Here is a 13,650-nt window from a genome sequence, read left to right as displayed (position 1 = left end):
CACAATGGTCCCATGGAATGTATAGGCCTTGATGGCTTAGCCTACATTTAAAAAAAGATGTGAAAGATTTTGGTTAACATGGACATCTAACTCTGGATTATCCATTGGATATTTAAGATTATTGTTAATTTTTGTAGTTATGACAACTGGTTGAATAGGATGCTATTTTTATTAAGATAACTTGCTCTATAGCAGCAACTCTCAACCTGTGGGTCACAACCCCTTTGGGGGTTGAATGACCCATGCAAAGGGGTCGCCCAATTCATAACAGCAAACTGACAGTTATGAAGTAGAAACGAAAATAATTTTATGGTTGGGGGGTCACCACCACATGAGGAACTGTATGAAAGGGTCATGGCATTAGGAAGGTTGAGAACCACTGCTCCATAGTGTTCAGGGGTAAAGTGTCTGTACTTGCACTTCCAGTGGTCTAGCCAAAAAAAAAAAAAGAAAAAAGTAAGCATGTAAAATGAGATAAACATGGCAAAATACTAGTGGATTTAGGTGAAGATGGGATGTTCATTATAGAAATTTAGCTATTGATAGTTAACAAGATTCAAAATTGGGGCAGTGATAAGACTTGTATATTAAGTCTGACAGAGTAGGTGGAAGGGTCCTTCATTTGAAAAAAAAAAATCAGCTTTTATCAGCCATTTTCAGCTTGATTCCATGATTCCATGGCCTTGAGGAATAGATTTGGGATGTATTACTAGGGAAATGTTAAATTTCCAACCTAATATGCCTCCTTTGTGAAGCCTTTCCGTTTGAGTTTATTTTTATTTACTAAGTTTGTATTAATTTTCAAACAGAGAGCAATGTATTTATAGAGTTTATTCCGTTGTACTTAAGAAACCAAAACTTTTAATAGGAATCTCATGCATGGAGACTAATTAACACATAAGTCAGTTCTCTTAATAGATTCAGAGATTAACATTCCGTAAGAGATGAAAATTTTCTCCTTGAATCTTGTAGTTACTATTTACGATTAAAAACATAAGTCACTTAGGAAAAATTATTTTCACTTAGGAAATTTAACATACTCTTGGTATTGATTTGGAAAGTGATTTTAATTTTAGGCAGTTCATGGTCAATTTTACTCATTTTTTTTGCTTTTGAGTATTTTCTCTCTTGTCCAGCTTAAAAACAGGTTGAAAGGTTTGAATCATGAGTTTTTCCAAGCAAGGACTAACATGTTTATTTATATAAAGTATGACGGATGTAAAAGTGCTTATTTAGAATTTTCTAACTTGTTTGTTTTTATAATAGAAAGTAGAATTTGTGGTAAAGTTTTACAGGATTTAAAAAATAATTGAATTTTTGTTTTACAGTTGAAAATTGAAAAAATTATGACAGAGAAAGAAGAACTGCTAAAGTTAATTGCTGTTCTGGAGAAAGAAACAGCACAACTTCGAGAACAAGTTGGAAGAATGGAAAGTGAACTTAATCATGAGAAAGAAACATGTGACCGACTGCAAGCAGAGCAGGAGGTCAGTTGTGTCTTTCGTAACTGACTGCAAGCTCTAACATTTTCTGAAACTCACCTTTTCCAAGAGCTGAAACAATTAAAGTAGGTAAAAACCAGCTATTGGAAAATGTAGCACTTAGACAGACATTTATACAAGGATAGGTCAGTTCCTGTTGACCTTCTGTCACAGATTCTCTTATGTTGTAAAATGGCTAAAATACTTTTAGATTTTTGGAACTAGGTTTGATGAGGGTTGTCCTTGACAACTGTTTCCAGATGTTTTACATCTAATTGTAGAATACTTCATAATTTTGATGGAAAATCATGCTATTTATAAGAATAAATGATAATCTTCACCAGGTAAAATGATGAACTTTTTACATGATGGTAAGCACTGAATAAAGGGAAAATAGAACAAAGTAATCACAATTACATTTCACAAAAGTACAATCAGTGGAACATGATCTATTAGATAAAATCTGAAAATCATCATGTGAGAAATGCAGTGAATTATCCTAACACCCCCCCTACTTAACTCAATTAAGAATTTCCATAAAAATAGTGCACAAGATCACAATCTGGCATTATAGCTTGTTGTATATACTTAAGAATGTTGATAGGAGTAAATTATTGTTGGAACCATGGAGTCTTGTTAAACGTTTTGTTCAACAAGGGAATTATTTGTTCCACCAGTGGGTTTTGTATGACATGTATCAGAGCAGTGATGAAATAGATGCAGATCTTAACTTCTGAAACTGTCTCTTATGTGCTTGTTAAGGATTATACGTTTTTATTGATTATACTTTTGATTTAGAGAATACGTATATCAAACACTGTACTTTGAAAAGCTCCTTAAATGTTAAGACATTTACTTCCCTTTTTGCCTTTACCGTTTAATTAAAACTCAAGTTATGATTCAAGAGTTCTTAGACTATACACCAGTTTGTTTTCATTTGACTCATGAAAGGAACCCCACATGTTTTCTAGCTCTTTCAGTGGGTGATACTTGAACAGGACTGCCAGTCTTGTCACCAAGCATGTTAACAATTTGCACTTACTCTGGTTAAGAAACCACGTTTTAAAATGTCAACATTTAAAGCAGATGTAACAAATGAAAACAGCTACAGTGAAATCCTATAGTATATGCCTACCCTCTACTAGGACATGCAGCTAAATTTGTACTCAGTTTCCCCCCTCAGTATTTTGTATAGTTTTCTATTCCTTAAACATCGCTATTATTTTGGCTGTATTTGGCAGTTTTTCCAAAGGATAATGGTGGCTTAAAAATTTTTTTCTTCGGAATCAGAGAGGTGGGAGGTAAGATGGCTCATGCAAAAAAGCCTATAACTGTATCTATTAAATAAAGAAGCCTGATCCCCTTAAGGTCAAGAATGGATGGCCAGAAGAATAGGAATGGCAGGACACTAGCCTTTCAGTCCCCTCCACTTCAGGCCAGACAGACTTTGGTTAAGTATTAGCTGAGACTGAAACAGTCCCAGGTTTTCTCTCATGTCCTGTTTGTAAGGGGCCAGGCGCAACAGACAGAGCAGCAATTTACTCTAACAGACTGAGGTTGGGAAAGTGGTAGACTGCAGTCAGAGGACTAATGAAGCAAAACTTGTAGGAGACTGGGGCCTTGGCGCCCCGAAGAGCTCTTCAAGCAGAAGGTTTTATGGGACCTCTTAAATCTTGATGACAGTCATTAATCTTGTGGAGGATACCTCTTCCCTGCTGCTATTCTTGTGGGGCATACTCTCTAGGAAGATGAAGTATTTGGAAGTAATTTTTCATTGATATTCTGTTGTAAATAGAATGATGGTTTTAAAAAAAGCCCTTCAATGAATGGTACTGGTAATACATAGTAGTTCTTCACTCCATTTAAGTACTATGATTGTTTTATTAAAAAAAAATGATGAACCAGAGAATCACCAACAAAGGACTAAAATGTGAATATTGCCATCTATGGAGTGTCATTCACAGTATTATTACTCCCTGATTCTGAAAAGCAACATATTTTTAATGTTTTTTTCTTTTTTAAAACCAGAGTCACAGGTTGGAAGTTGCTTGTTTCTGGCGATAAAATAACATGGGGGATAAAATTATACTTGTCAGCAGAGAGAATTCTTTGTGATATGCTAATGGGTTTCTCAGTTTTTAGGGTTTTTTTGTTTTATCTCCAAATTATTAAGTTTCTAACTTAATCAGGCAGGCTGCTGGGCAGCCTGGCTAACTCAGAAACTTAAAACTTCCCTTTGTTTTGTGGCCTATTAAATCCATGACATTTTAAAATATATTCCATGACTGAATTGGAACAAAAAATGTTAATACAGTAGTACTAGAGGTGTGTTAGGTTACAAACAAGATCCATTCAGAAGCACGTCTGTAACTCAGATTTACAGTAGCCAGCACAGGTGCCTAGGGCTTGTAACCTTAATTTAGTGCGAGAAAAGACTTTGAAGACTTTTTCAGTAATTTAAAAGCCGCTTCTGCAGCAAGTAATGGTGACCTGTCTAAAATTTGTTGGAGTTGGTTTATCCTTTTCAAAATGAGGGCTACTTTACATAATATTAAATAACCAAGTATGAGTTGTGCTTACGTTAGACAATGTTCTTAACCCAGGGACTTATTGTGGTAAGTAAATTATCAAATATCTGAAAGACATTTATAATATACTACCTGTAGTTTCTTTAAAAATTGTTTTAATGGCCATTTTGCTGGTAGTTATTAGTAGAGAGCTTATATTTCCTTCATTTAAAAATACTGGAATAGAAAAACTAGTCTAACAGTGTGCTTAGTGGTGTAGTTACATCTTGATAAAGCCTGTAAAAGGGTTGGTAGCTTAGTTAAAATTTTTGAACAATACTGTTTATACCATTTGTTCAAATAACAGAACTTGGACTTTATTTAAAGTGCTGCTGCTTATGCTCTTTTTAAAATTAATCATTTTATTGGGGGCTCATACTACTCAGCACAATCCATACATGCATCTATTGTGCCAAGTACATTTGTTGCTGTAATCATTATTCCCAAAACATTTGTTGTCTACCTGAGCCCTTGGTATCAGCTCCTCATTTCCCCCCTCCCTTTCCACTCTCCCCTCCCTCACAAGCCCTTGATATTTCATAAATTATTATTATTTTGTCATCTCTTACACTGTCTGACATCTCCCTTCACCTACTTTTTTGTTGTCCGTACCCCAGGGAGGGAGTTATATGTAGATGCGAATAATCGGTTCTTCATTTCTACCCCACCTTCCCTCAATTCCTCCCGCTCCCCCCCGCCTCCCCAGTATCACCACTCTCAGCACTGACCCTGAAGGGATTATCTGTCCTGGATTTCCTGTGTTTCCATTTCCTATCTGTATCAATGCACACCCTCTGGTCTAGCTGGATTTGCATGGTAGAATTGGGATGATGATAGTGGGAAGCATTTAAGAACTAGAGGAAAGTTGTATGTTTTGTTGCTACTCTGAACCCTGACTTGCTTGTCTCCTCCCCAAGACCCTTCTGTAAGGGGATGTCCAGTTGCCTACAGGTGGGCTTTGGGTCCCCACTCGGCACTCCCCCTCATTCACAATGACGCGATTTTTTTGATCACTTCGACACCTTGTGATCGCATAGGCCGTTGTGTTTCTTCAATGTGGGTTTTGCTGCTTCTCAGCTAGATGACCGCTTGTTTACCTCCAAGCCTTTAAGACCCCAGATGCTATATCTTTTGATAGCCGGGCACCATCAACTTTCTTCACCACATTTGCTTATGTGTACCTGCTTTGTCTTCAGCAATGGTGTCGGGGAAGCTGAGCATCATGGAATGCCAGTTTAATAGAATAAAGCCTTCTTGCTTTGAGGGAGTACTTGAGTGGGGCCTGTATTAGTCTGGGTACTTTAGAGAAGCAAATCCACAGAAACTCATGTATAAGAGAGTTTTATATAAAGGTTAAGGCACATCAAGAAAATACCCCAACCCAGTGCTGCCCAACTCCACAAGTCCAACATTAACCCATTAACCCATAGGTCCAACACCAATCCACAAAGTCCTTCTCTGTCTCACAAAACACACACTATGATGCCGACTGCAAGGGGAAAGCCGAGTCAGTGAATGTGTAATCATCTCAGCACTGGCAGGGGTCTCCACACGGCTGCTCTAGCACCCAGGGCTGCCTCGGGGTAGGTCCATGCGGCTTCTTGAGCATATCTTGCAGGAAGTCAGCCTTGCCAGCTAAAGCAGGGAACTGCTAAGGCAGCTGCACCCTGGTGCGACCATCACAAAGCAAAAAGACCAGAGAACTCGAAAGGCAAGTTTCACTGAGCCATTTATTCCTCCGCCCTTCAATTAACCCCTCCTGTGTTTATCGGCCAAGTTGGTACAATAACTACCTGAAGGTAGTCTATCTACTACCTTAATACTAAATCTATAAATATATGCACATAGATCTATTTCCCCATCATCATATAAATATATTAACCATATGTATGCCTGTACTTAGACTTCTATAAATGCTCTTTGCCTCCTACTTCTTTTCTCTTTTTCCTTTTGCTTTACTCTTGTCCAGATTTTGTGCTCAGCCTTCATTTGGGTTACAGTGATTCCTCTCGGTTACACTGCTCTTGATCAAGCCCTGCCAGACCTCTTACACCCTCCTTGTCACTGATTTGGATCTTTTGTTGTTCCTTTGTCCCTGGGTTTGTTAATACCACTTTCTTTTCCTCAACCTTCCCCTCTCCCATGTCACCCCTGAACCATCAGTCCCATTGTTTTCCCCTCCAGACTATTTTATCTAGATAAGCCTGTAGAGATAATAATATGCACAAAAAACAAGACAGAAAAAGCAACAAATGAAAACAGAATAACAACATTAACAAAAAATCAACGACAATAGAAAGAAAAGCTTGTCAATAGCTCATGGTCTGTTTCTTGACCTCTTGGAGTGTCCTTCAGTGGAGTCCCATGGGGTGACAGGCCCTGACCCCAAAGTCTATTTTTGGTTCTCACTCGGTACTTCCTTTGTTTGCTCAACTTGCTATTCTGTTGCACACCCGTAGTGTTTCACCTCAGTGTGGTGGAGTCAGAGCAGGCACAATTCTCACACTATCTCTAGTCTTGTCCCCTGTAGGGCTTTGTGTCAGTGAGGGACGTCATGTCTCGTAGTGGGGCTGGCCATATGATCCTCTCTGTGCATTGGCTGCTCTGAGCAGGGATTTCATCCTCAAGGCTTGGTGGGCCAGGATGTGCTCCACTCGCTCTTCCTCCCCCCTCAATTGCTCCTGTGTGCTCTAATCAGACATATCCCTCTCCCTGAGCTGTAGCTCTGAAGTAAATTTTTCTGTGGGGAGAGGCAGCTGTCCAGGTAGTTGGGATTGGGGCCGGCCCCTCAGATATCAACCACATTTGTACATATGTTGTTATCACCATTTTCAAAACATCATCTTTCCACTTGAGCCCTTGGTATTAGCTTCTCTTTTTTTCCCTTCCTCTCCTACCCTCCCACCCTCATGGATGCCTGATAAATAATAAATTATTATTATTATTTTGTTAAATCATTTTATTAGGGGCTCATACAACTCTTTATCACAATCCATACATACATCAGTTGTGTAAAGCACATTTGCACATTCATTGTCCTCATCATTCTCAAAACATTTGCTCTCCACTTAAGCCCCTGGCATCAGCTCCTCATTTTTCCCTTGCCTCCCTCCTCCCCACCTCCCTCATGAACCCTTGATAATTTATAAATTATTTTGTCATAGCTTACATTGTCTGACGTCTCCCTTCACCCACTTTTCTGTTGTCTCTCCCCCAGGGAGGAGGTTCTATGTAGATCCTGGTAATCGGTTCCCCCTTTCAAGCCACCCTCTATCCACCCTCCCAGTATCTCCACTCTCACCATTGGTCCTGAAGGGATCATCCGCCCTGGATTCTCTTCTGTGTTTCTTGTTCTTGTCTGTACCTGTGGTCTAGCCAGATTTGTCAGGTAGAGTTGGGAGCATGATAGTAGAGGTGAGTGGGTGAGGAAGCATTTAGGAACTAGAGGGAAGTTGTATGTTTCATCATTGCTACACTGCACCCTCAGTGTTTATATTATGTTGGGTTACTTTTAGCTTCTATAGTAAATCCCTAAGGTATGAATGTTTGACTTAAAAGGACTTAAGGGCAACTCTTACTTACCCTTTCATGTTACGTACATTTACCTTCAATTGGAAGTGACTGAAACAACCCCTGCTCTCAACTGACTCATTGAGTCTCTTTTTACACTGAAATAGCCTAAATAAGACCTATGTACCTTGTTCTGACTTACCCACAAAGACAAAAAAAGTGTTCCAAAATTTATTGTGGTAATGATTGTGTGACTTCTTTTGTGATATCTGGATTAAGTGCCTGCAATACTGTTTTAAAAAATCCACTCATGAATGGTTGTTGCGTTTTACTTCAAATTTGAAATAAGTTGTACATACTTTGTGTTCCTTACTTAACATTAAATTTTTCTTAAAAATGTTAAGTTAAAGTGAGTAAATTGACTTAAACATTAGCCAGGAATAGTGTCTTTAAGACACAGCAACCCAGCAATACAGTGGCTTACAGAACAAAAAGTTTTCTTTCTTATGTAATAATATGTGTTGTGCATTATCATCATTTCTTGGGCAGATGTGCTTTCTATGATTATCTAGGGTCCCATTGCATTCTGTCTTGCACGGCTGCTCCTTCGGTTTCTAGATCATCGCTTTTGTAGTAATTGGGTTGCTGGTCTAACATGGTTTCAGCCTAAAAGAGTAAAACGATCGGTGGTGATGCTGTGTCCAGACATGGCAATCGTACAGAGGCATTTTTTACCGATAATGCAAACAAAGTGAGTGACATGCATTTTTTATTCTTAGCATATATAAAATTTTGGTTGCAATATTAATGTAGGATATTAAAAAGTCTGGCATTATGAAAAAGTGAAGTGTGAGGAATGTTAAAATGTGACACAGATACGAAGTGATTACATGGTGTTGATATTCATGCTTGCCATACCGTAACGTGTAAGAAATTGCAAATTTACCAAGGTAGCCTTTTGGAATAACTACAGCTCAGTTGCTTAGGAAGGCAGTAGCCGTGCAGCCATCTTACTTGATCCCCAGCCACCAAGTTTGAACATGAAATGTTCTGTTGCAGAATCCTAATCAAAAGCGGTAAATCAGAAAAGAATTTCAAATTTTGAAAGACCTAATATTTTCTGGACCCATGGAAGCTGGATGAACCCTGAAACTATTGTCATGAGATACTCTTTAAATCTTAGACCAAGAATATCCTCTGAAATCATCTTGAGCAGCCCTTGTGGGCTTCTGAGTCTACCTCTTTAGGGAAGCAGAAAGCAGCATCCTCGCTGTCTTTAACAGAGCTGCCTGGTGGTTGGAGTGCTCACCTGTGGTTACAGCCCAGCGGATAACCACTGCACATCCTGCAGTTAGGTGCCATCAAATCCGACTCAGTGACCCCATGGGTGATAGACACTGCTCAGTCTTGTTCTTCTCCACAATCATGTACTGTTTGAGCCCATTGTTCCAGCCATGTGTCAGTCCGTCTCCATGAGGGTCTTCCTTTTATAAAACTTCCCTTCTACTCTGTGAAGAATGATGTCATTTTCCAAAGACTGGCAGCTCCTGATTAGGTGTCCAAAGAATGTGAAATGAAGTTGAGATAGCCTAACATTTCTTTTAGGGAGCGTGGTCTGGCTGTACTTCTCTCAAGACAGGCTTGTTTGTTTGTTTGTTTTTGACAGTCCATGGTATTTTCAGTATTCTTTGCCAGCACCATCAATCTTTCCCTGCCTTCCTTTAATGCCCAAGCTTCACCAGCATATGTGGCAATTGAAAGTATAGCACATGGCTTAGTTCAGGTGCATCTTGATCCTCAAGGTAGCATCCTTACTCTTCAGCACTTGTGTGCAGCAATTATGGCCACTGTAATACATTGTTTGATTTCTTGACTGTTGCTTACAAGAGCACCAGGAGCCCTCCTGGTACAGTGGTTATATATTGGTATGCTAAACGCAAGGTTAGCAGTTTGAAGCCACTCTGTTAGAAAGACTTTCTACTCCCATAAAGAGTTACAGCCTCGGAAACCTTCAGGGGCAGCTCTACTCTGCTTTATAGGGTCTCTATGAGTCAGAATCCACTGTATGGTAGTTGTGATGGAAGCACAATGAAATTTTTTCTCCCTGTACATGATGCAATAGTCCAGTTGTAAGGAACTTACTTTTTTGGGGCTAGAGTCAGAATTAATATGGTAAGTGATTGCTTCATTATAGAGTAAACCGACACAGACACAGAAGTTAACTTCATCTTTGGCGTTCGATTGCTTAGGACTTTTAGTTTGTATTTCTCTATCCATTTCCTGAAATGTTCATTACCTAGTAATATTAAAACACATTAATTACATGATCAGAAGCGTGTCTTCACTCTAGGGAGAGATACCTGAATTAAATTTTGTGGCAATAAGAGAGCATTTGATAAAACTAAAAATTAAAGCAATTTGTAACAGACTGTAAAGTAAAAGACAAAGATGGGAGATGTGTCCTATTTTACAAGAACCACTGTATGGCGTAGTGATGAAAGTTCTAGCAAAAGGATCAAACCTTGTTCTGTAGCGCTCTCTGGGGTCTGCAGAGTCAGGAAGGCCGAGATTGGCTCTGAGCAAAATGAAACATTCTTAAAGTGTATCTTACTGCCAATGTGTAAGGTGTTTTTAGTGGTGGGGTAGGTGCAACTTTTATTTCCAAAAAGATTCTTAAGTGGAACCTCACCTGTCAGTAAAGAATTTGGCTAAGTTAACTTTATATAGATCAAAATTATTTACAGATGGTGTATAATAACATTTTAATTGGATGATTGGTTTTTTCAACTTTGTAGTTGGGTGGGTGAGTGATAACTTTTTAATTGGGGCATTTTAAAATGCTCTTAATAAAAGCAGTTTGGTTTGTCTTAATTTAACAATCATTTTGAAGTGTACTTTTTCACAATGAAGTATTTCTAGTCTATTTTTGTTACATTTGGTTCTCATGAGTTAATGAACTAGGCAAAATGACTTTTTATTTCTACTTTACAGATGATAAAATAGAGACCCAGTGGGGAGCTCAAGTTCTCATGTGTAACTTTTAATTGTTTTAATTCATATTATTTTTTAAAAAGCTAACTTTTCAAAACGACCTGTTTAAAGTAGAATAGTAATATTTTATGAATTTAGTACTTATTTTTTCCAGTATTCCCGTGAGTCACACTGGCAGGGACTTTAGAAGTAGCATTGTGTTATCTGTGTTAGTAGAAGCAATAGGTCCTCTTGTGAAGTATGACCTGATATTTGGATATTATTTGAAAACCACATTCGATAAATAAAATCCACTAATTTTTTTTTACACTTTTTGGCCTGCCCTCTGGTGCATAAGCTACCGAAATTAACAAATAGGAAACACAAAAATTTATAGACGTTTAAGTATATTATGGTTACGTAACTATAGATAAATTAGTTTATGGAAAATGTAATAAAAGTTCATAATTTTAGGTTTCATTTGTAGTCTTGGCTTAAAACTTTAAGTGTAGGCAAATAAGAATTCAAATATTTAAGAATGCGCTGATTAAAGATAGCACATTTCACAAGGCAATTGCTAATTTTAAAGTTGGTATTTCTCAAATGCCTTTTGTTGTTTCTAAGGGTCTTATTGAAGTATCACAAAATTTAAAAAAGGAAAACGAAGACTTTAAGAAGAAATGTAAGGATGCTACATCCAAAGCCGCACAACTTGAAGAAGATATTGTGTTGGTGACACACAAAGCAATCGAAAAGGAAACAGAACTGGACAGGTATTTCTGAAGCTTTAAAAAGATAGCTTTAACGGGTGAAAAATGTTTTAACAGTGTGTATTTTAATTTTATTGATACTATTTGATCTTTATTCAGCTTAAAAGACAAACTCAGGAAGGTACAACATGAAAGAGAACAACTTGAAGATTACTTGAAGACAGAAAGGGACGAGAAGGAAATGTATAAGGTAGTTTACTCTTCATGTTTCCCCTGGCTGTGTCTTGCTGTGTACAACTACCCCAATCCTCTAGGGCAGGAATTTGGGCATTTATCTGAGTGTTTCTAGCTCTGAGTCTCGGCAGTCAGCCAAAAGTTTGACCGAGGCTGAAGAATATGCTTTCAAGGTAGTTCTCTCATGTGAGTTTTGGCCCGGGGCCCATTGGTTCCTCACCATGTGGCTTCTTAGGGTACTTAAGTGTCCTTGTACCATTGCAGCTTACATTCCACCCAGAGCAAGATAGAGCGAGGATGAAATCACTGTGCTTTCTGTTACTCAGTGTCCTAGACTGTACACTTTATGAAATGAGGGCTACCAAGAGTATTTAGGGATATATTTGAAAACCACCCCAGTATGCTTATGGACTCCAAAATTAATTGGTAGGGAATTATTGTTATATGAAGTATTTAAAAGCTACATAATAAATCAGAGGTTTAATTGTAAGAAGATCCCCAAGATCCACTATTTTATAACAAATATGATGGTAAGTCAAAATCTATTGATTTAAAATCATAGACATCTCTTAAAAATCAATATATAAAAGTCCTTTTATATATTAGCAATACAGTATTAGTATTAAACTTTTCCCACTTTTATTAGCATATAATCCACATACAATTCAAGTCAATCATACCAAGAATTGTACAGTCACTTCCACAATCAATTTTAGAATATTTTCTTTTTTCATGACTAAATCACTTTTAAAATGAGTTGTGTAATAACAGTTCTAGTGCTCCTTCCTCCCTCCCACATACATTGCTTGCTCCCCCAGTCCCCTCACCTTCCCTCTCTCCCAACTCCCCCACCCCTGCACAGCCTGTAGACCCTGGGTCAGTTACTATCTCTGTGCATCTGCTCCCTGGGTGCTTCATAAACTAGGAAACCAGACAGAAACAATAAAAACAAAGTGATATGGATAAAAGAATAACATGAAGATGAAAATACAAGTAATGAGTAACAAACCAAAGACCACAATCAATATTAAAAAGCCAGGGAAGACATTTTTGTCGTGAAACAAATACTTGAAACTAGAACAAATTCAGGTTGGGTCAAGAGGGAGGTCAACTGGGCAAATGTCAAGGTTGTTGCAGCATAATTAAGATTACAATGATCTCTAGTAGATATCCATATTTTCCAGCACCATTTATTGAAGAGGGCATCTGCTTCCCATTTGATATTTTTGGGGCCCTTATCAAAAATCAGTTGTCTGTATGCTAATGTTTTTATTTTTGAGTCTTCAGCACTTTTCCATTGGTCTGAGTATGTGCCGTTATACTCGTACCACAGTGTTTTAACTACTGTGGCCGTCCGTATAGCACATGGTAAATTCAGGTAGAGCAAGCCCTCCCACTTTGTCCTTCTTGATGAGTTCTCTGCTAATTTTGGGCTTTTTCCCTTTCCATATGAAGTTGGTAATCGGGTTTTCCAATTCTTTGAAGACGCATGGTGGATAGCATTGAACTTACATAGTGCCTTGGGCAGGACTGACCTCTTTACTATATTGAGTCTTCCAGTCACGAGCATGGGATATTCTTCCATTTGTTGAGGTCGCTCTTGGTTTCTTGTAATAGTGATCTGTAATTTTCCTTATACAAATCTTTCATTTTTTAAAAGTGAGGTATATCCCTGGATATTTCAATTTGTACTTGGCTATTGTAAAGGGTACTAACTTTTTTGTTTGTTTATTTTTGTATTGCTACACATTTTTATTAGGGGCTGGGTACTAACTTTTTAATTGTGAATTTGTCTGATGTGTATTGGAGACCCATAGACTTCTGTTTGTTGATCTTGTATCCTGCCACTCTGCCATATTCCTCTATTGATTACAATACTCTACTTGTGGAATTTAGGGGATTTCTGATGTATAGAATCATAATTTGTGAATAATGATAATTTCGCCTCTTTCCCCACATGAATACCTATGATGTCTTTTCTTTGTCTTTTATGTTGTTAGCTAGGACCTCCAGTACGATGTTAAATAGGAGTGGGGACAAGGGGCATCCTTGTCTGGTCCCCTTTTTCAGTGGAATTGTTTTTGTCGTCTCTCCATTAACTACCATGTTGGCTGTTGGTTTTTCATATATAGCTTGTATAATATTGAGGAATTTCTTTTCCTATCTTTTGAGTGTCTT

At 38.0% G+C, this 13,650-nt stretch overlaps 1 protein-coding gene across 5 annotated transcripts in view; it reads left to right on the top strand.

The window, feature by feature from the left end:
• TAX1BP1 (Tax1 binding protein 1) overlaps nucleotides 1-13,650 on the top strand; it is a 67,407-nt gene that overhangs the window by 23,640 nt on the left and 30,117 nt on the right. For all 5 annotated transcript variants that reach the window (XM_075558239.1, XM_075558238.1, XM_075558237.1 and 2 more), the window contains exons 5-7: nucleotides 1,329-1,487; nucleotides 11,153-11,301; nucleotides 11,398-11,488. In XM_075558239.1, coding sequence (XP_075414354.1) covers nucleotides 1,329-1,487; nucleotides 11,153-11,301; nucleotides 11,398-11,488 — 399 coding nt within the window. The remainder of the gene's footprint in view (nucleotides 1-1,328; nucleotides 1,488-11,152; nucleotides 11,302-11,397; nucleotides 11,489-13,650) is intronic.

This window comes from Tenrec ecaudatus, chromosome 9, assembly GCF_050624435.1.
Source record: "Tenrec ecaudatus isolate mTenEca1 chromosome 9, mTenEca1.hap1, whole genome shotgun sequence".
Classification (NCBI taxonomy): Eukaryota; Metazoa; Chordata; class Mammalia; order Afrosoricida; family Tenrecidae; genus Tenrec; species Tenrec ecaudatus.
The sequence above is the reverse complement of the archived record's forward strand: the minus strand, read 5'-3'. Positions and strand labels throughout refer to the sequence as shown.